The sequence below is a fragment of the Denticeps clupeoides genome, chromosome 2 (assembly GCF_900700375.1).
Source record: "Denticeps clupeoides chromosome 2, fDenClu1.1, whole genome shotgun sequence".
Lineage (NCBI taxonomy): Eukaryota > Metazoa > Chordata > Actinopteri > Clupeiformes > Denticipitidae > Denticeps > Denticeps clupeoides.
This window is the reverse complement of record NC_041708.1, coordinates 9,376,761-9,400,858: the sequence shown is the minus strand read 5'-3', so window position 1 is coordinate 9,400,858 and position 24,098 is coordinate 9,376,761. Positions and strand designations below refer to the sequence as shown.

General features: G+C 42.5%; 1 protein-coding gene across 1 annotated transcript; it reads left to right on the top strand.

Moving 5' to 3' along the window:
* The first annotated feature begins 299 nt into the window (after positions 1-299).
* Positions 300-23,700, top strand: LOC114770857 (paired box protein Pax-2a). Its single transcript, XM_074933611.1, is given in 12 exon segments — positions 300-342; positions 871-1,036; positions 1,480-1,677; positions 4,112-4,191; positions 4,631-4,726; positions 11,462-11,637; positions 14,344-14,449; positions 18,071-18,076; positions 20,754-20,855; positions 22,534-22,620; positions 22,802-22,842; positions 22,844-23,700. Coding segments are annotated over 12 exon segments (1,137 nt in total). The 3' UTR covers positions 22,880-23,700.
* Positions 23,701-24,098: the final 398 nt, after the last annotated feature.

Sequence of the window (24,098 nt, the reverse complement as noted above, 5' to 3'; positions counted from 1 at the left end):
CGGGATTTGGGAAATAGGACCCTCCGGACCCCAGGACGTCGCCCTTCCTCGCCGAGGACGTCCGCGCGCGCCCGCCCCGCATCCTGGAAGACTAATAACGAGAGTCGAAGCAGGGGCGCCGGTCATGCTGGACACCTGACGTCCTGCCCGCACCCCACCCCACGCCGCCTCGTCGCGCGGGGCAACTTCGCCAAGTTCCGGCCGCCGGGGACGCGCGGCGCCCATTCCTCGCGCGCGCGCCCGCACCAGGAGGCGAGACGGCGGCTTCCGTCGACTACCTGGCGTTCCTCTGCTGCCCGATGGATATCCACTGCAAGGCGGACCCGTTCACGGCCATGCACCGTGAGTAGCGCCGGAGTAGCGGCCTGCGGGCGGATAAAGACGGCCGCCGCTGGCTCGCTTAAAGCCTTTTGTTTGAACGATTTTCCCCCGTAAAATCGCCACTATTCGAAAAAAAAACATCAATTAGGATTATTTTATTGCACGAAAAAAAAAATGGTGAACAAGAGTTAAAAAGAAGCGGACCGGCATTCGTTCAACTAATTCATCGATTTAATTCCAGACTGGTTACACAGACTTACAGTTTTTATTTTTATTTTTTTGCAATTATTCTAACAAAAAAAAAAAGTATTTTTTTTCTTAAGTTGTGATGGCGCGCCAATAAATTCTTCTTTTTTAAGTAAATAAAGAAACGCCGAAGAAAAGTAATCGAAATTTATAGTCGCTGTTTACGAGAAAAGAAAACGATTGAAATGCGGCCTGGAATTGTAAAATGAAAACGCATTACAGCATGTCTTTTTTAAATTATTATTTTGAATGAATTGTGTTTGACGCGTTACGGAACACGGAAGCGTCTCCTCTCTCGCCCAGGCCACGGCGGGGTGAACCAGCTGGGCGGGGTGTTCGTGAACGGAAGACCCCTGCCCGACGTGGTGCGCCAGAGGATCGTGGAGCTGGCCCACCAGGGCGTGAGACCCTGCGACATCTCCAGGCAGCTGCGGGTCAGCCACGGCTGCGTCAGCAAGATCCTGGGCAGGTAAGACACCTGAGGTGTGTGGGGACCCCCCACCCCCGCGAACCCAGAACTTCGTGGACGCTCTGGCGGCATTCGGAGGAGCGGTTCCTCTGGGAACTTTCTGAAGGCGGCCATGGAGCCACCTACCACCATCTGAACGTGTCGTAATATTGGCCACAGAAATAACGGTGCGGCCACCCTTTCTTGTGTTTATTAGATATTTTTTATTACCTGAAAATGAGATCATTTAAATATAAAGTTTTTGAAAACGATACTTTGGGTCGTTTTGGACTTTAATTTGAACATGAAAGATGGTTTAAAATACGTGTCTGCGTGGGGAAATCTGCGCTTTTAATGAACGTAACGATCGGGTTTTATCGGCTCCGGGTGGGTTTTTTTTTTTCCACGCGACGTGTCGTGGTGAACGTGTAAATGTCTGTAAACGTCTCTCGTCCGCGTTGCAGATACTATGAGACGGGCAGCATCAAACCCGGGGTGATCGGGGGATCCAAGCCGAAGGTCGCCACCCCCAAGGTTGTGGATAAAATCGCGGACTACAAGAGGCAGAACCCCACCATGTTCGCGTGGGAGATCAGGGACCGGCTGCTGGCCGAGGGCATCTGCGACAACGACACGGTTCCCAGCGTCTCGTCCATTAACCGGTAGGAGCGACTATAATGTTATGAACGTTATTATTCGGAAGCGTTTTCTTGCATCGCCTGTAAAATGTAGCGGAATAGAAACAAAAAAATTGTAATCTGAGGCTGCTTCCCTGTCCAAAAAGGGCGGTATCCATTATAGAAAATGAAGGAATTTTCTGAAAATAATTAAGGTAAATTTGCATGTTATTTAATGTACATGAAAGTAAAATTCCAAAACAACATACATTTCTGATATATTTTTTTAAATCTTTGATTTCATTTTTTTTTCATGGAGAATTATGAAACTCAGCGCTGATTAAAAAGTAAATGGTTTATTAATTTTTAATTTGTTAAGTGACCGGGATGATGGTTGTGGTTGGTGCTGCCATATAGTCTTTGTGAATCCCGCGTGGGTGTCCCGCGTGGGCGTCTGTATGAAACCAGATCGATACCGACGCATCTGCAGGAAGCGCAGATCACCTTCATCGATCAGCGGTCTCGGGTTCGTGCCAGTGGAATTTCACTCGGTCCGTCCGGTGGTAATATTTCCGTAAGAATAAAGATGGATTTCGTATTTGATCGGTGATTCGCGAGAGGGTTCGTTCTTTTAGATCATTGTGTTGGAAATTAAAATTGGTTTCTAATTTCCGCGGTGAAACGCTGAAGTTTGCGACGGGGACACAGTCCACCTGGGAACGCGGAGGATGAGCCCTGCTTTTAAAAAAAAAAGAAAAAAGAACTACACTAAAAAAAGCAGAAAAGGACCGTGGAGGGGAAAGAAAAATTAAGGAATAATTCCACGACCCCTGTTTGGTTTAAAGGACCAAGTTTGAACACATTCCTTCTAAAAAGTAAAAGAAAATGTGCCTTAAAAGTCCTCAAAGGGGTTTTCAATGTGACTTTGTGCATGTAGGAAATAAAAAATATGAAAGACACAAAAGAAACACAATTCTGTTAGGGCAAGATGGAAGCTAGTTTTCTTATTTTTTGTGTGAATTATTAACCTTTTGATTAAACCTAATTTATCCTTTTGCTTTATGGCTTGAGTCAGATAGAATAATTCAATTAAATCCAAGTCTTTTCTTCTCCCTAATGCCATTGCAACGCGACTGTGAGTTACTGAGCGACTAAATCACTCCACTATTTTAATATATAATAATTTATTAATTATATGTTCTGTACGCTGGCCTTCATGACCATATATTATCACGGTGACTTTTTAAACATTCAATATGTTGTTTATATGGATATTTTACAGGCCAGATGAGAACATTGCATCGCAGCTTTAAGCACTTTTGGCCTTTATGCATTATTAAATAATACAAATTCTGCAGTTCTTTGTCCCCAAACCGCAGCGGGAAGCTGCCAACAAGTAACGGCATCCGACTGGACACCTAAAAAAACCCCAACGACATCAATTTCAATATTTCTTCCAAAGTCATTCATCCGCCCTCCCACTCGTCCAAACTGCTTATTCGATATCAAGAACACGGACTCCGAAATCCGGATGGCGCCCGCAACCCACGGGGTCAAATAACTGTTGTGTAGGGGAGCGAGGGGAGCGAAATAAAAAATATTGACGCGTGCTGTTTTTCCCCGGGCTTGTCCCTCCTGCGGGCCAATGTCGATACGAAAATAATTATGGGGAGCACACGTTTACCCTTTGAATATGATGACTGCGACGTAAACATTGTACTTTAATAATCCAGAGCGAAGCGGCCGGGATCAATAGGCCCAATAGGCCCCCTGCATTGCGCGCCTTATGAAACGATTTAGGCGTGCATCACGTTCAGGAAGTCGACTGAACGCGGCGAGCTGCTCAAGCCTGTTCTTTCGCTCCGTCTTTCTGAGCGAGGCGCGGTGCGGCATGTCACACGTGATGAATAGCTCCAAAGTTTACAAATTACGGTGACGGCTCCCTTCTCTCCCCAAGTGCCAGTCAGATTAAAGGAATCTGATGCTGGCCCGAGCTCGCGCCGAGCAATGAGGAACTATTGCTTTCCTGTCACTTATAATTTATTGCCTTCCATTTGCATCCGTTTGCCTGTGTGACTAATCCACAACTTTCTATCCTGGAGCCGGGTCGATGGGACCTCGTCCACTCTAGCCCGATAGGCCCGATCCAGGAGACCCAAATCCCGAAGAAAACCCCAACCCTGAGAGAGAAGGAGCGAGGGAGAGAGGGAAGGGGGGGTGATTAGTGTCAGCCAGGTAGAGGCAGTGAAGCCGGTCATTGAGGTGAATTGATGTGATTTCATGCTTTGTTCGCAAGATCGGTCACGGCAGCAACAACCAAAAAAAAAAAAAAAGGCCTTTGTATATTCACGTGCGACTCGCCTTTTAAAAGTAGAGCCCCGACGACCCCGCGTGGCTTTCTGCTCGGTGAGGGGGTCGGTTCCCTTCTGCTCGCGCAGAACTGCGGTTGGCTGACCGGCCTCTCCTCTTCGCTTGGCAGGATCATTCGGACTAAGGTTCAGCAGCCGTTCCACCCGTCCCCCGACGGGACCTCCCTCTCCACACCCGGGCACACCATAGGTAAGATAAGATGCGCCTTCCCACCATTACGCAGCAGAGCAGGTTCTTGACACTATACGTTGACTCTGTTTATGGCCGTTAAAGTTCATTTCGTGCCTTTTTATTACATTTATGGCATTTATCAGACGCTCTTATCCAAAGCGACTTACAATCAGTAGTTACAGGCGACAGTCCCCCCCTGGAGCAACTTAGAGTTAAATGTCTTGCTCAGGGACACAATGGTAGTAAGTGGGATTTGAACCCGGGTCTTCTGGTTCATAGGCGAGTGTGTTACCCACTAGGCTACTACCAACCACCCATTATTTATTACAGTGTTTAGATGGCTTTAGTAGGAAACTTCCTTAAAACCAGTCAGCTAATTCTGTTGAAAAATTGCGTAAGTTGTTCATTTTCCATGTAAATGTTCACTCTTCAGTTCCAAGCACGGCATCGCCACCAGTGTCGAGTGCGTCCAACGACCCGGTGGGGTCTTACTCCATCAACGGCATTCTGGGTATTCCCCGCTCCAATGGAGAAAAGAGAAAGCGAGATGAAGGTAATGCGGTGCGATTTACTTCCTTTTCACTCTATGCTGCTATGCTGTGGAGGGCGGTTTTTTTTTTCCAGGTTCAAAGTTCAGAATATTTGCGCATATCATGAAAAAAAATGACGTTCTGTCATTTCTGGATGAGCCTCGTACCATCCTGACTGTCACACACTTGCTTTGCCAACGCAGTATTTGCTACTCGCCGTTTCATTACGCACAGCAAATTAACCTCTGCAGAATATTCTGCGCTCCCAAGTAGAGAGAAAGGGGTCTTTTTTTCCCGTTAAAGACGTGATCTCCGCTGTTGTCGTCGGCAATTAATCTTTTCTGAAGTGCTTAAGCTGGCTAAGATAATTACTTGTCAAGATGATCCAGCCAGCCACCCAGGTCAGTCAAAGAATGTCCAGGACAGGAATCACTTCAAGCGCAAGATGACCCCGTGTCTTCTCCACGCCTCCTTTTGAAGTGAGGGAGGATGTGGGAGTTTGGTTTTTTTTTTTGAAGTGGGCGATGATCTCTATGACTCTTAATATCCTGCGCACAGTTCTACACTAGATCTACACTTACGGTTCTAAAAGACGAGCGGACGTTTTTTAAGACTAATTAAAACCGCTCATTTAGGAAATGCCATATTTGGCGCCATATACAATATTGGTGTGTCTTTGTCTAGACCACAAACGTTGAATGACGCAACTTTTCGGGTGTATTTTGAAGAAAGAAAAGTCTTAATTTAAGCCAATTACACTCAGTGCACTTTGTTTTAGGGTTTATGGTTATTGACCTGTCAGCTGACCTCTCTTAATGTGATTTTGTACTTCTTTTTTGCGTTGTATGTTGCACCATTTAGTGTGTTTTAATGTAAACAGCTGAGATGACATTAAAACTGGTTTTGACTTGATATAGAAGGACAATGTTTGGACACCGATTGTCCATGTTGTTATTACTCTTTATATGGCTTCCTTGTACACGGAGAATGTACTCAAGCGATCACTTCACTTTTACCATAGTAAAGCAGAATGTCATTTAACATGCCTTATTTATAGATGTAGAGAAGAGCAGAAGTAGAACTAAACGGCATCTCTTTGTTCAGTCGGTGGTCGTGTAGCCGATCTGTTGGGGACGCACAGTTTCGGGGATGTGCGGGGTTGATATACTTTGCTTGCTTCTGCAGGGGGTTAATGACTTATGATATGTCGAGAGGAAATTGCCCAGCAGAGTGGTGGTGGGGAGAAAAAAAAAAAAAAAAAAAAAAAACCAGCGTGGTGTTGGAACACAGGCAGACTTTTTTTTTTTTTTCCGGGAGAAGTGCGACGCAGAAAGGAAAAGACGCCGTCGACATTCCACCCCCCCCCCATTCACCGTGATTAGAGACGGTTAAATCATCTGCCCCTCGGTGAGAAATGCATACATTTCCTACAGAGACGGGCATAGCAAGGACGCCAAGGAGCCGTAGAGGACATGGGAGGGAGCCTTGCAGTCTACCTGATGACAGACAATGCCTCAGTGGCACTTTTTTTTCCTCCTTTTTTTTTTTTTTTTTTTTTTGTCACGTTCAAATGATCCTCCTGATGTGCTGCCGTTTCCTTGATTTAAGCGCTCGGCCTGAGCGGTGTGGGGAGCACAGAAACGGGGGAAGGTGAAGGTGTGGGGGGGGGGGGGTGTTCTGGTTGTTATATACTCTTTCCTCCTGTCTCAGTCAGACTGCACCCACCTGGAACCACAGGGCAGGGGTACTTTATCTCGGGAAGAGATGAACCTCAGGCCGCGGTCACGTAGTTGCCATCAGAAAGTGCTTTAGAAACAATGTTCTTGCCTCCAGCCATGGCTCCTTAAAAAAAAAAAAAAAAAGAATAATAATAATAGCCTCATCCATATAACGACATCCATATTACCACATCGGGGTATATGACACAAAGGTTTCACACTAAATAGCATTTTTAGTAGCCAAAGTAGCTTTTAATGACCATTTGTTGCAGCAGATAAATCATTACCGCTGCTTATTTGACCCACAACTTATTTGCAAAACGTCGTGCTACGTATGTAGTCATTATCCAGTGTGTGTGTGTGTGTGTGTCCGTGTGCGGTGGTTAATGCATCGATTAAATGTCCTTGTTGCTGTGTCGCCCACGGCCCCCGAACACTGTCACTGCGAGCTTGATCTCACTCACTGCGCACCACAAAATGCCTCTCGGAAAGAACATGGGCGAGAAGAGAGATGGGGGTTAAGGGTACAGTATCGGTGTAATGGATGGCCCGGCCTTCGGTGGCCGTTTGCTTTAGGCTGCGCCCGTGGCTTAGCGCCAAGGCGTCGGAGGGCTCAGAACTGGTCCGTTCCCATTTCTAAAAAACGAAGGACGGTCCCCGTTATGGAGGCAGCGCTGAGATAATGCTGCGCGACGCGTGTTATGTACACTGGCATCTGCAGAGAGAAGCCTCGGGGACGCAGGTGTCATAAGAGCCATTAATCTGCCGTCGTTGCACGCTACGGCGAATTAAGGGCAGCGCGTTACACTTGGCAGCTAGCATTGCCGGGATAGAAGGACTCCTACGGACCCCGTCTTCGGTGGCCGCAACTGTCCCGCGCACCCGGGCACAGAGGCATTTCAAAGAATTTGCAGGTCCACCGAGGAAAGCTATTACTTCACAAATTAACATCCCGCCCCTCCTCCAACCGCGCGGCAACCCTCGCCACCTCACCCCCACCGGTCCCATCAGACGAGCAGACTATTAGAAAGACAAAAGCAATAGCCGTAGGGCCCATGCTACAGCCATATTTGTGGAATAATGGGACATAAACTGGTATCACAGTACACCGAGCAATTATTTGTGACCATTTGCATAACTGCACTGGCTTGTAGGGCCTGGGAATGATTTCAGCCTTTTATTTTCTTTTTCCTACAATGCAGCTCGTACCCAAAGTCTGTCATAATTGCTTTGACCAGTCTAGCTAGTCATGTAACAGCAATACATTGCATTACAGAACACAGTAACACAAAGATTAATGTTCTATACTATAATATTAATTCTAACATAGGCTAATTATTAGCTTGGATCGATGCATTCTAATTTGGGGCCCAACACACTAAATTACTAAATATAGTAGCATTATAAGTAGTTTGTAGAATTAAAGCTTGAGGTAAAAAGTGTAATCAGTGAATCTGCCTTGATATCACTATAAGCGTTGTGGAGCTTCTTAATAGACATGCTGTAAATGTACAATATTCATACATTGCGATGGACTTGAATACATAACTTTATGGTTACTTACATCCTTTTATTAAATCACTCGCTGATTTAGATGCAAATATACTTCACAAGGCTGCTCTTAGCTTGTTATCTAGCTAATTTGCTTGTTTGCTAGCTGCTGCTCTGCTAACCGCTTGATTAGCAAAAGTGAGGTTAGCAAAAATTCATGTTGCAAACCTCATTGAGGCTAAAATAAATTGTACATTTAGGTTTTACTGTCATTTGGGTTCTCTGTGCACCAGTACAGATTGTGCATGCGGCGTAGCATTTCAGAAACTGAACACAATTAATTTTGTTTACAGCATTGGTTCACAGCCATTATAGCCAACATCAAAGGTGGTTGCGATACCTGTGCCCCCTGATGCACATATACGGACTATTTCATCAGACTGGAATCCAATAATGAGAGATTGTGCACATTTTAATATTGATAAACATCAGAGAACTTTCTGGAAAAAAAAAAAAAGTATTTTCTTTGTGGTTAATATCATTCCCACTGATCATTGGGAATTTTTTTGCAGGTGACAGTGTAATTCAGATACATTGCTGATGCAATCTAAGGCTATGCCCAGCGGATTCAAGGAACAGATACATACTGTATGTGCCTAGATTTCTTTCAGCCAAACTGGTGACACTCAATGAAAATAATAGAGAGCCCTTAAAGCATACAGCAGCTGTACAGGAAATGAACAGCTAGCGCGGCCCCCCCCCTCCACACTCCCTCTTATTTGCCGCTCCATCTTTCCGCATCATGGCCTTCATAAATAACCATTTTTTTCCAGAGCAGGCGTAGCGAGTCTTATGACAATGCAGAACAATTTTGCATCTCCCTCTCTTGATCTTTGCATCTACCAGGATGTGTTCTTGTGCATAGTAAAGTTTAATTTACATCGATCAATTTTTTATATATAGACACATATAGATTATAGAGAGAGAGAGAGAGAGAGATACCATATTATACTGTACTGTTTTTAACCATTAAACTTTTTTTTTTATTTAATTCAGCATTTAAGTATTTTGAACAGAATACAGTAGAATAGACATTTAAAAGCTGTGGTGATATGAACAATGGACGCTCATCCCATTTACTTTTTCTCACTCTCGTCGTGATCATTTTAGAGTTTCTGTGTTTTGTGGGTTTCACTGGTAGTGCAGTCAGTCTCCCTGCTCCTCCTATGAATTGCTTTGGCTCAATCTGCTGTTAGGGGTCGTGACCCCTGGGTGCCAAAGCCGCAGAGGCGAGCCTGTTTTATAGAGCTGGTTATCTGATCTGATGGAGGCCAGTCCCTCATTACCAGAGAGTTAATACTGAGCCGTGTCAAAATGAATACACTCAACTGTGCCGCCGATCAATAAAACAGCCCCAGTGAGTATTTGAGAGACATTTTTTTAAATAAAGCACAATGCTCTCACTTTTTCTGCATTAGCTAGCAAGATGATGTTACATGATTGAACAGCAGACCAAGAGAATATTAAACAAGCAAAAAAAAAAAAAACTCTTTAAATGGACAAATGTAACATAATTAGACCAATCAGGGAGAAGCAAACGATAATTTCTAACCAGATCAAAATGACTAAATTCATCTTGGCTATTATGATGGCAAATTAAGTTATGATTTCAAAACACAGTGTTTAATTGCATTGAACCCCATACCTAATGCTGTAATGAGGAGCTCTGTTGTTTTTTATGGTGGGGGGGTGGCAGTACAGAAGCTACCGCACAGTTAAATAGCAAATGCGCGGCTATTGATTGCATTCGGTGCCCCGGTGGTGAGTAATTAATGACTCTATTTAACTTAGCACCAAGGAGCACAATTGAGTTTGATAAAGCAACAACAGGCCCCCGAAGGGGAGCCATCCTGTGCAGATCCCTGGGTCGGTACAGGTTGCAACAAACGTGAAACAATGTCAACACACTGTGTCCGCGGAATGCACGTCAGATAGATTGGCACATACGAAAACAATACATCTGCTCTTTGTACTGAGGTGCCGGCAAGAAGGACACCTCAGAAAGAAACATAATTCTATCTACCACACACGCTGACACACACACACACACACACACACCCTTTGCAGATCTTTTCTGTATGACTCCTGTTCATCATGAGAGTCAGGTTCATCCTTCGGCTCCCCCATCGCTGAAAAGGTCAGGCCTGAGAAAGGCAAGGCAATAACGCCCCCGAAATGGTGCCATCAGCGAGACATGATTGATCAATTGAATTCCGTGGCAGAGAAAAATGTGGGATTAAGTAGAGTATTATACGCACAATGAGTTGAGGCATGATGTTCATTTCAAGTTCATTTCGGCTCCCCCCTCACCACCGGCGCGACCAATCAATAGGGCCCTTGCATATCATACATCACACTCTCTCTCGCTGCGGAGAGCACATAATCTGCAGCAAATTTAGAATGACAGATTTGTAAGGGAGCTGAGACTTTGCAGAATATGTGGAGAGGATGGAGGATGGGTCGGTGGGGGGAAGGGGGGGGCTCAGGAAGCCCCTGTGGATATGAGTTGGGGGGGTTTGGCTGAAGTTGTTAGAAAAGGGGTTTAACACACACGAGTGACAAAAGCGCACGGCGAAGACATCCCTCTCCCCACCACGGGGTAATCAGGTCAAGCGAGAACGCCTCTGTTTAGAGAACGCTCACCCCCCCCTCACCTCTCCCTTCCCTGGGAAATGATTGAACAAGACTGTACAATTTCAGGTTTTTTTTTTTTTTTCCCAACTCATGCTGGAGCGGGCAGCCTTAGTACGGCAAAAAAACGGCACTTCCTGGGAATCGAGGGCTGCGATTTTAAAGCGCTGTTTTCTCTTTTGGTATTTATTGTAATCACTGCTGCTGCCTGTCTGCCAGGCTCACGGATCCCGAGTAACAGTGGTCCATCAGTCACTTCTGCCTCGTGATGACTCTAGTGCGGCAGGAGGCCGTCCTCTCCGCAGCGAGGTGTCTCCCCGCAGCCATTACGGACTCTTCCTCTGCTGGGCCCCTAGCCCTGGAATATGTGCTGGAGCCACATCCATCAGACCCCTTTCTGAGCACCCAGGCTAATGTGTGGAATGGGGTGGGGGTTTAACGGTGCATCCAGGGCCTCGAATCTCAACGTGTCCTGCTCCCTAGGGGTCAAAAATAAAATGTTTTTCAGGACGAAAAGTCATTTTTACATTCCAGTGCAACAATCCAAAACCTCCCGTATGATAAATAACTGGTTACGATAACATAATAATATGGTTAATAATGTAATTTTAATAATGATTACTTCTACAGTGTAACCTGAGCTACATAATTTACATAATCTTTTAATACCTGTGCATTGGATGCAGTCTAAAACTAGGCATGCTCAGTAAGTTATTTCTCAGTATTTCATTAGTTAATATAATAATCCAAATTACCATGTGAATCAAAGCACTTCCTGATCATTTATTTTATAAAAACTTTAATGGCAGGTTTAAATTGTTAAACCAAAGTAAAGCAACTGTCTGGTCATTGCTGCAGATGGTTCCGATGGATCCGGCCCCAACAGTGACTCCCAGGGCAGCGTGGAGAGCCTTCGCAAGCACCTGCGGGCCGACGCCTTCACCCAGCAGCAGCTGGAGGCCCTGGACCGCGTATTCGAGAGACCCACCTACCCGGACGTCTTCTCCACATCAGACCACATCAAGCCCGAACAGGTCAGTAACTTGCCGAATGTTCGCTGTTTTAAACTGACATCACGTAATTGCACAGTTAATGCAGCATTGTTTTTATTTTGCCTGTGAAATTGGACTCAAACTGCAACATAAAAGCAATCAATCAGCTAAAACGTCATCCTGCTTAATGTATATCAGGGTTTATTGACCATTTCTTGCATATAGAACTGAAGGTATGTTTGATGGGCCTCGGCTGTGTTGAAAATGCTTTCAGCCTGCATAAATGAGGTCCAGTCCTATGCAGAGATCCAAGCCTTTGGAAAAACTCCCACATTTTATTGATTTTGAGAGAAAAAATTCAGCAGCGACATGGTAATTGTGAAAAAGGTGTCAAGAGAAAAACAACATATAATGAACCATCGGTGCATTTTTTTTTTTTATTCGAAATTTTAAGAACGTTTACAGTCCTATGCATGCCAGATTTATGGCACGGTGCTACAAAACCCCCTTTAAACAAACCAGACAATTTGCAGCGAGCTCCTTTAGAACCAACATCTCCTATCCATCATCATTTGCTAAATTAAGATGCCCTTTTGCATAAAAAAAGGGTGCCAGATCCATTTCCTTTGACTTCCTATAAAAAAAGAAAGAAATGTTGAGCTTATTACAATGAATAACCTTTGTTTACTCTCATCAGACTATTAAACAACAAGCACCTATTAATTTCTCCCTTGAAACTACAAGTCGGCTCCATAAACCAAAAGCAAAATGGCTCTAATTGAGTTCATTTTAATTTTTCTCCGATCGCAGGGAATTACGCAGGTGATAAATCAGGGGGACAGACCTCACCTTCCAGAAGAGGGCCTAATTTGCAGTTAATTACAAAACTGATTTCTACTGCAAGATCAATACCAAAACGAATTGGAAATGACTTGCAATCACGAAGAGAGTGAGGGAGAGGGGGGGGGGTGTTTTAAAAGGAAAAAATGGCTGGAGAGACTTTGACTTAAAAAGAAAAGAGCTGAAGTGGTCCAGAAAAATCAGTTTTAATTTAATGCAAAATTAATCAGAGGGTTTTTGCTTTCATGGATTCCTTGTCGCTCCACCCCCCCTGCATTTCAGGAAAGGTGGCCCTATTAGCCAATGTCTGGCTTCTGCTATGGGGTATTAAGTAGCCATTCTGGAGATGCAGAACTCAATGGATTCACCCCTCCCACACTTATGCTAGCCATTTGGTCATCCTTTTCAAAATCTGCCTTTTCAGTAGTGTGTGTGTGTGTGTGTTTTCTTCCTGCCGTTTATCTGCATGATAAAACATCCATTCTGCGTCCAAAGCTTTCAAGAAAAGAGGAAAACATCCGTAATTGTGCCAGGGAACAGTTGTAGCAGACAATTAGAGTTTATCTCTGATAGAGACAGACAAGGCTGGGGGTCACAGGCTTCTCCTGTGGGACAAAACTCCACACGGACACGCAGATCGCCAGGCTTTGAACAAACACTGTCAATACAAAGCCTCTGGAGGCATTATAGTAAAAACAAATCACCATTAAGGCAATGAGAGAAATAAGTGTTAGATTTTTTAGTTCAATATGACTGGGAATTAGTCAGATTCAAGTGAAATCTGTAATAGCTTTAATCGTTGCAGTTGGTATAGTTAGTGATAAAGGTTTAAAATGATATCTGATTTAACTCTGAATTAATCTCGGTGTAGGGTATACAAACGTTAACCTTGTAGCATGTGTTTGGGGGCACAGTGTGTGTGTGTGTGTGTGTGTGTGTGTATGCATGTGTGCGTTAGAGGGGGGGGTGGATTCCCTTGGCTGGTCAAGAGGAGGATGACTGCGCTGTGCCGAAGCACAAAGGCCAGCAGATGCTGCGGCTTTTCAAGCAGCTCACAAATCCCACTTCCTCCCAGACAAAAGCTAAAATACATTCATGATACGCTCCAACTGCCCACCGTCTCAACTAGCGGTCTCTCTCTCTCTCTCTCTCTCTCTCTCACACACACACACACACACACACTGAAGGTAGGGAACTTGATAAACAGTACAGAGATAATATCCCACAAAACAAATAGAATCACCAGGTTAACTCTACCAGGTCTTCATACTTGTTTACTCTAACAAGAGTTTCAGACTTTGTTTGTCTGAATATGATCAAAATGAACACAATAACGAATAATGATTTAAAGCAAGATTCAGGGTCTGGTATTTGTGGTCCTGTATTAGACACAGCACATGGGGCGTGTTCACCCCATCTAACAGACCTTCAGGATTAACAGAAACTAGATAAACTGGTTGCTTGTAATGTGTGTCTTGGAGAAGAAGAAATCCACTATCCAACTATTAAGTACCCTCTCCGTCACCTAGAGCAAAAACATTTATGATGATTTTATGAACAACGTTTAAAATGGAAAAGGATCCCATAACCAGGATTGACAGCTCTCACTCAAACTCCTCATGATTTAAACCAGCCCCTGTCAATGGATTACAAGTGTGGCCAAGGTCTGGCCTCTCCCCTCCTTTACCTGTTTCCCGGTTTTCTTTGCACTTTCATGTGGCTGTCAGAAAATATCACACATACGTGTCCAAACTAAATCTGCACGTAGGAATGTCTGAAAGTCTCCAATGTACCACTCCTTAAATAGTGCCTCCAAAATATAACATGTGTGAGAATAAAAAAAGAAGCATAGATGGATAGTTCTTCAGTTAAACTTATCGCTGTTTAATTGTCGAAATCCACTTTCAGGCAAATGAGTACTCCCTTCCCGCTCTGAATGCCGGACTGGACGAAGTCAAGGCCTCCAGTACCAGTGCTGACCTCGGCCCCACTGTGTCGCAAAGCTACGCTGTAGGTAAGGCGCCATGCTGCATTGCATTCCACCAAACATATTCGCTGTATGGAAAAGGTTGAAGAAAAGGTCAAATAACCACATTGGCAAGTGGCAATTAAGTCTTGAAGCTGCAAATTGCAACCAACATGATGCCCCTCCCCCTTCTCATCATTCTTTCAAAGAATGGATTGGAACCTACATTGGCTGTGCGCCTCCAGAGCACTGCACATCCAGGGACAACGGGACAATTCAGCAGTCACCTGGAAGAGCAAGGAGTCTTTTAGCCGCTGTCTCTTAGCGTCATGTTCTGGTATTCCAACCTTTTTCCTCATTAGTCAACTGGTTGATGCTACTCACTAGGTCACTACCACCCTATATAACAAAAATTAAGCGAATTAAGTGAAGTGATTATCATTGTGATATACAGCACACGGTGCACGCAATGAAATGTGCATTTAACCCGGGTAGCAGTGTGTGGGGACTGTGCTTTTCTCAGTGGCACCTTGCCGCTTCGGGATTCGAACCGGCAACCTACTGATTACTTCCTTAACCCCTAGGCTACCACTGCCCCTACAGCAAGCATTCCTTAAAAAAATGGTTGACCTGCATTATGTCACACAGTGACGAGCAAAACCAGCATAGAGCAACCAGCAAACAGACAAAAGACAGCCAACCCATCAGCAACCATTAGTGTCGATGCGGATCTGGGTCAAAATGACCATCCATACCCTATCCGGAACCATGGCCAAAACCAAGTGGCATGACATCTAAAATTAGATCTCAAAGTATCATTGGCTCAAGGTCTTTTTATATCAAAGATAGTGTGGTGGGTCGGATGGTTCCAGTTAGTGGCTGTTTTTTTATTTATTTTTTTGCGCCTTTTATGGTGGTTTAGCCTCATTTATTATTTTCCATGTATCTCCAGTCACCCTCCCCCACCTCCGTCCTTCCTTTCTCCCTCCCTCTCTCTCTTGCTTCTTCTCGCGTGCCTGTCATAATTAATGACTGCCGGGCTAATTGAAATATTGTTTCATTGTCGCGACTGTTATTACCGCGAAGAAGGTTAAGTTTACTGATAGTTTACGATTACTGTCAGGCCGGCGAGATTAATATACGGAGCGTTTATTAAAATTCACATAATTATGCGGCAGACATCAAAAAGGCAACGGTTCCTTCCTCGTAAGGGGAGGAGGCGGAGGAAGACAGAATGATTGAAAGTGGGCTCGCTCGCTCCTCTCTGCGTCAGGCATGTGTGGAGAAGAAAAAGGCCTTTATCTGATTCGTGGAGGTGGGTTCCTGTGTGGGCGAGGCCCTGTGAGGACAGAGGTGTGTGTTTGTCCTTTGTTCGAAGCCAGGTCGGGAGGGCTGGGAGACAGAGGAGCCAGGCCTGGGGAGCCAATGGTTTTGTTTCGCACCTGCGGTGGGTTGGGGGCTGGATTTCACCCTGACGGGGGGCACAGCACTGCTGAAAATTCCCCCGCCGTCCACCTGCAAAACCAAACTCTGCCATTAAAACTATAAGTTCTAACATATTAATATTTGTATTTTGATGATGATGATGGTAATTACTGATAGCTCATGAAATGTACCAAAAATGGATTTACATACAGAATACAGAAATGTCAATTATACTCAACACTTGGTTGGGGCTGAGGGGTTCAATGTTTATTTTTTTAACAAATCACCTTTTTCACCATGATGTACAGCCTGTGACCCCAAAAGGTTCATTTGTGAGAATCTAATACGGTCATCATGCATTCAAGTGTTGCATCATGCATTCACTGCCATTTCCTTACTGCTCAGCTCTCTGGGATGTTTCTGGGTGGCTTCTGCCTTCCCGTGGTGGGAATGCGTGAGCTGTTGTGCCTTTTCCCCTGGTGGCTGCACACACTAATAACGGCTGTGTGTTTTAATCAGGTGCGATGCGCGGCTGTGGTAATAGAGGGATATTATAGGCGTGTGATAAACCAACCAGACAAGAAGCTGAGCTGTGTGTATGTGTGTGTGTGTGTGTGTGTGTGTGTGTGTGTGTGTGTATGTGGGAAGGGGGGCTCTAAATTATCTTTTGCATTTAGGCTTAGATCCAATTTCAAATTAATAGCACCTATACTGAGGCGGGGAGAAGTGGATATTGTGCTCATCCTTAAAATGTTTTCTAGTGCCAATTAAAAAAAAAAAAAACGCCCGCTATTATTGATCATGTTGATTTCATGTCCTGGAATTTGCATAATCTATTAAAGATGAGTGATTTGCAAAGCCATCATTTGCAGGGTGGCTGGAAGTGTAATATGAGGACGATAGGAATCTTTTGTGTCCTTTGCTTATCCTATTAGTGCTGAAAAATACCTCAAGAAGGCGGCTCAAATAAGAATGGGATTTAAAGGCATTGTGCTCGTCATCAAAATTCAGGGGCGGCCGCCTGGCCCCTTCCGCACAAGGCATTTCTCTTTCTCAGCCCTATTAATGGTATATTACAAATTAAATAGCTCAATTGCCCGAGTACAAACTAATAAAAGTTGGCTGAATTGTGCGGATGGGATAAGCTTATTATGCTGTAATTCCTTTTATTAAGACTAGCAGAATTGTAATATTTTTGATGGATTTTCTTTCACAGTCCCCACCTTCCAAGGTATTATTAGCAGGACGTTTTTGTTATACTTTGAAGCAGTGAGTGAGTTCTCCATCCTTGAGGTGTCTTCGACCACTGGTGGATGAAGTACACAAACTCTGTACTTTACCCAGGGAAAAATGTTACTCCAGTAAAAGTCCGTCATTTAAATTTCTACTTGAGTAAAAGTACAAAAGTATTTGCCTTCAAATGTATTTAAGTATCAAAAGGAAAAGTACAATGATTTCTTGTGGCTCTAAAGTCTAATTTTTAACTGATAATCTGTCTGGTGTTTGGTTTGGTAGAGCTGAGTACAAGCACAACTCCACTCCAATTGCATCACACTGTACATTATAACATATTTGATTTTCCGGTATGAAAAATTAAAGTTGTGTTGATAATTTTTATCACTTTGTATCGCTTTAATTGATAGCACTTTTATCATGTTTATCACTGAAAAACATACAGTGATGCCAGACGCATGATAATCATTGTAATTTGATCGTTTTACCCACTGTATAATCAATAATTCTGTAATGTACGATAATTCCCCCCCTCATTTTAGTTATTTTATTAGCAAGACATGGTACAGATCTCTGTTTTCATCTGGCTGCGCAAACAATCTTGGCTTACCTCTACTTGTTTTCTTAGATTAGACGGTGAATTCTTGTGAGACAAAATCATATAGTGCTGAGACATGCACAAATTTGAAGGTGAAAGTCATTTTTTTTCCGAAAAAGTCTTTCCATGGATGTTTTGGCAAATAGCTGCGCGCAGTTATTCAATTGGTGCACTTATGCTTCGGATCCTTCTGAGGCAAATGTGTGCATTTCTTTGAAGCCACTCTTGACGCCGTTTTGATCGAACGGGTCAAAGGTTAGATTTTAAAATGATTTCTTTTTGAAATATAAATGAACCCAAGTAAAAGTAAAAAAAGTGTCCACAAATGTAAATACTTTAGTAAAGTACAGATACAAAATTACTTTGTTACAGTCCACCACTGTTCCAGACTGAAATTTACACGATTTTGAAAGTAACCAGTCTTGTCATTCTGCACTGGAAGCTCCATTCGTACTACAAAACAAAAATAATACACAAACCAAAACTTACAAATTAATGTCTACACATATTCAATGAATAGCAGTATTTCTTCATACTTGTCTTATCTTCATACTAAGCCATAACAAAAGGATGTTTTTCACTTGAACAATCTTTTCACTTTATCATGTAAATATATTTTAAAAGCATTAAATATTTTCACAAACTAATTTTAACATTATAACAAGATAAGTTTCACATTATAAAAAGTTTTACATTTACTTCCTAAACATTCTAATATAAAAAAATGTTGTTAACATGTAAAAAATGTGATATTGGTTCTATTGGTAGCATACATATAAACAAAAAATTCAGCAACGTTGCAAGAGAAAATATGCAAGAGGAAGTGGATGTATATTTTATTTTATTTATATACAGTGGATCAACCGGTCTGGTCATCCACATAAATAATTTGGCACATAAAATAAGTTTTACACCAGATGCATTCCCTGTCACTTGTGTCCCCATAACAAACGTGAAAAATCAACCTTTGTAATGTAACATGACAAAAGTGCAGTCTGCTCATTATTTACAATGTAAATGCAGCCTAAAACATCTCCTATGAGGATCATAATTTTTTCCAGAAATGCATATGCATTTGTCACATCTTTTTTAATATGACAGAAAAAAAAGTGTGACTTTTTGACAGGACCACTTGTCAGCATATTCATCCGGGAGCTATGGTCCTAGGCTCCAAAATTAATGCTTATTTTGTCTTCACAAAAGCAAACTAACCTTTGAGCACACATTTGATAATGAATGACTTTCACTGGGCGTTGGGGGAATTAAAGCAATTTGGCTCTCCAAACATTCTTTGCTAAGTTGTAATTAATTAGGGCGAAGCGGTTTTTGGCCGGTGATAAATGGCCATGCGCTGAATCTAGAAAATGGAGGTCAAAGATTCCAGTAGTTGCTGTTGCAAACACGAAGGTGTCCCTGTCGCAACGGATTTAATGGCAAAGGAGCCACTCGCCCACATGACTTTGTTCTGAGCACCCGTTGAACGCGAAGGTCATCTCGGCTGTCTTTGCCCCTTGCCATTTCCAAGCCAACATTGAGAAACCATAGTAAACAACATGTAACTACATTGCCCCTTGTTCCATGTGTGAGCTATGGCATTGTCTTAGCAACAGATATTCTCTAACGTTACAATAACAGCGATTAAACTGTATCCGATGAGTTCTATTCATCTTCATGAAGACACTGAAACCTCATTCTGCCTTCAGAAAAGGAGCTCAAGCCGCTCTTGAGCTGAACTAAAGCCTCTTTGTTTCTCCAAGGCGACTTGTTGAAGGCTGAGGGCATCTAAAGAAGCCTCCTTTACACAGACCTTTCTTCTGACAAAACAACAATGGCTACGGGCATCTAATGCTATCACCCCTCAGAGACAGAAGAACTGAAGGGAATGAAAAACAAAATCAGTATATTTTGCATAAGTGAGAATTGGGGCACTATTTGGGCACAGTTCGCTGGTGTAAGATAAGCCATCCTTCGTAAATAAAACCTAAAAAAAAAACATCTGTATCAGTAAAAGGAGAAATGTACTGTCCTTTTAACAGATGTATAATTGTTTCTGTCACGCAATCTTTAGATCTCTTTTTATATAGAGAGTTTGAAATAGGAGGAGACAGATGATTGACAGCTCCCACTTACACTCCTTTATTCTGGGGGATTTAAACCCGCAACCATCAAAATAAATGCGTTCTTTCATGTTTTATTTCCACATATATGTAAATCCAGAGGAGGTAGACCTTATCCAAGCAAACAAGCCCCAATCTTAGTGGCTAGTGCTGTGCTTACCACCGGTTCAAAAATAGTGCCCATGATGTTTATTGGTCATAATTAAATACAGTACATAATTGGTTCATGTAAAGGGACTGTTTGAAATGGTTGACTTCCAAAGCCATGGTAAATCAAATTACACCCGTAATCTTGTAAATATGTGGGGACAAAGTGAGAGCATGGCAGATATATTCAGAGAGTCAGAGTCCCTCCCACCAAGGTAAAGACACCAGTCCGGCTTTGATGGGAGCGAAAACCATCAGCTCTGAAGGCATTAATGAAAACGGGGGCCCGGTGACTATTGTACCCGGCTCGGCCCCGTACACAATGCGTGCCTGTGTCTGGCCTCCCTTGTGTGTGTGTGCTCTCGTCCATGCCTCCTGACCCCCCTCGAGGGTCTCCACCCCCGCCGCACATGCACCCACCATTCCCTTCTGCTGCCTTTACTTGGACACAGCTGACTAGTTCTACCAGTTGACGCTGTTTAGCATACTAATGCAAACAAAGCCAACTATATATATATATATATATATATATATATATATATATATATATATATATATATATATATATATATTAGCAAACCAATTGATATAGCAATCATATGTCTATTATCAACCAAAATGTCACAATTATGTGGGACTTTGTGGGTGCAAGTGTAGGAAAGTAAGAATTATTTAACACCAAAACACACAGAAATATTGAGTGGAATACGACAATCAAGACCAGGTGAGGGGTATGAACAAGGTCAACCAAAAACTGTATTTACAGTCTGTTTCAACTTTATTTGCGTCCTTTTCTGCTATAAGAGTCTCTGGGCTTTTTTTTCCCTCCTAGGCCGAGATATGGCAAACACAACCCTACCAGGGTATCCCCCTCACGTACCCCCCACCGGCCAGGGCAGCTACCCAACATCAACACTTGCTGGAATGGTTCCTGGTAAGTTCCACGGTCTGTAGTTAACAAATGATTTATGTAATTTCGCCGCCAACTGATTGGCTTGTCATCTTTTATTGTTGATCTCTGATTATTTTAAAGAGAAAGTAAACGGCAGTGAGAGTGTCCATGGAGCGTTTACAGACAAACATATTTCACACCGTCATGTAAACACAGCTATCCTCGTGTGTCCGGCCTCGCCGGCGCGGCTCCCTCTCCCGCTGTACTTAACCTGCCGTTCAGGTTCACCGCAAACAGTCAGGGTTCACAAAACAGGGAGACACTGAAGCCCTGTAAATATTTAAATCACCATCACTCAGGGACATGGGTAGTGTTTCGCCGCCACCCATAGAAACACAAACTCGAGCTGGGTGTCGGCTGAAGAGAGCTAGAATTGGAACCATAGTACTGGTCAGTGCATGAAGAATCCACATCCTATAGCAAATTACACGGCGGGGTTAGAAAAATAAATAATAAATAAGACCAATGTTGCGCAGTCAAATTTGGCATTGTTTATTTCATATTTATTTCACAAAACAGTATATTTAAGTATTAATACATGACCTTCAGTTTGGCATTCTGATTATACCACAATGTAACCTTGACATTTTTTATGTGAAAATAAAAAAATTAAGTTTATTTTTAATGATAGTTCCTCACTGATGTAACTGTTGAAAAGCAAAGACAATGCATCCGTAGTGTTGAAATCCATTTCCAAATCAATTTCCTCAATGTTTATTGCACTAATGATTCATCAGATTTAAGTCATTTGATTAGTAACATTAATTCTATTAAGAATTATTTTGTTATATTATTTATATATTGTATATTACACAATTTTGGCATTGCATTATAGCAAATCCTAGGTCCTAGGTCCTGTGTTACTTTTAATGACAGCGTGATGATAATTGTTGCTAACCCTAAGAAGATCAAAGATGCTAAAAGAAAGAAAGAAAGATTAACCACAAAGCTCTTTCCATTTTTCTTTTGTGTACAGTGAAGTGACAGAATTCATTTGGCTGGAGAACACAAGCACCTTTGGTTCTAATCAATTAGAGGTTTACAGCCCATATGTTTTTATCATTCACAGTGGTCTGGACAAAGGGGAGAAATCCTCATTGCCTCCCTTCACCATTGCTCCCGTATTCCTCTCCATTCATTTGACCCACACTGACCAAGATTTAGTGACCAGCTCCAAACACTGTTAAACCCGGAGCTATTCCTCACCAGCTTTATATAAAAATCCACCTTTTAGTGTGTCATAAAGAACAAAAAGGCTCTTGGACCAATGACATGGCTAGCCAGCAGGGACTGAGTTACTTCCTACCCTGTGAAATTCCAAGACGTGAACAAGGGAAGGAGATTAAAATTTACGAACAAGTGTACAGCAACCAACAAAATCCAGCTTTAAAAGCTGGAAACTGGTGCAGAAATAATAATGAGAATGGAATATACATATATAGAATTTGTATACATTACATACATATGTATGTGTGTGTGTGTGTGTGTATTATATATATACACATTGAAAGTGTTAAAAGAAATTAGTTACTGCATTATTAGTTGAATTATTTGAATAAACCAATGACTGAATTTACTTTTATACAGTTTATACAATAGTAAATTCAGTAAAATGTATTGTTTTGGATGTGAAACTAATTATTTCGTTTTTTGTTTCTAGGGAGTGAGTTTTCAGGGAATCCCTACAGCCATCCACAGTATACAACTTACAATGAAGCATGGAGATTCAGCAACCCAGCATTATTAAGTAAGAGTCCCTTGCTCAAGTGTCCCAGCTTTGTTCATTTTTATTGCTGATTTAAAATAAATAAAATGCTCTATTTTATTCAATAAAAAAAAATAAAAATTTAAAAAATTTATAAAAAAATAGGATAGATATTTAGGCACAATGTGTTTTCAAACAGTCCATTCTTCTTGTTAACTTTCAGGCTCCCCTTATTATTATAGTGCCGCATCAAGAGGTTCCGCCCCCCCCCACTGCTGCCACTGCCTATGACCGCCACTAGTTACCATGGAAACCCAATCAAGCGGCGGGATCACAGCTTCGGCTTCCATATTGTGCCAGTGTGAATGGGCACGGTCCGCTGGACACCGGGCAGCTCCGAGACCTCTTCAGCACTCGCCAAGCGACGGGGAGATCCGCCTCCAGAATTTCTACGCCACCTTACGCTCTTCAGTCTCTCCCTGCTTCTAAGACCACATAGACATTTACATTCACATTCTTTAAGGAAAGGGGGGGGGGAGAAGAACGAGTTGTAAAAGGGACAAATTTTCCTGCTGAATTTTTAAAAAATTTCTCTCTATCTCTCTTTGTGAACCAGAACACAGTTTTACTTGACTTTTCCATCTGGGAGAACTACATCTTGTGCATGGCAGCAGGCTCCCCTACTCCTCTCTTTGAAGACCTAGAGTTGGCCCTCTAACCAAGGACATTTCTGGAAGTGAAATGTCCCCCAGTGTCATTTCTGAAAAAAAAAAAAAAAGAAAGAAAAAAATACATTTCAGCATGAAAAAGAGAACTCCTTGACCACAATGCCATGAGAAGATTATTGGGATGTGTAATCTGTGATACACAATCATATGTTTAATTAAAAACAAAAAAAATTAATACAGAAGCAAAATTAGCATAGAGCGACATAAAGAACATCATACATACATATCACGGTCCACTTCAGACCAGATCTGAAGATTGAAAAAGTAAAAATATCCTTAAAAATGTTTTTGTAGTTCTTTTTGTACAATTAATGTTATTGCCATCGTATCAATTATGTCAATTTGCATGATGGATTTCTGTTTTTCTTTTGGCATTTTATCTATTATGTTACTTGTTTATATTATCAGGATGCAGAAAATGGTCAAAACAGCCTCTTTTTCTGCATTGTTCTTTTTGCACTATCTGAAGGGTCGGACCAAATTTTAGGCGGTACAGTGAATTTTCATTTAGCTCCAATCTGACCGTTGTAAGGATCCATAACGCAAGCATTCACAGAAATATCCACAAACGTTATAACTACACATGGCACTTAAGACGATTACGTTTACAGAAGTCTCTTACTCTCTCTCCAGCTTTGTTTTAAGAAAGATCTAAATGAAGGAACAAAATCCGTTTTGTTGAAGCATTTACATAATGCTAAGGTGTGTGTACAGAATGCCGACTTCACACTGCTGTTTAACAGTCAAGGGAATGTATTTTTTGCCACTTTGCCAAAGACTTTGGGTTTTGTT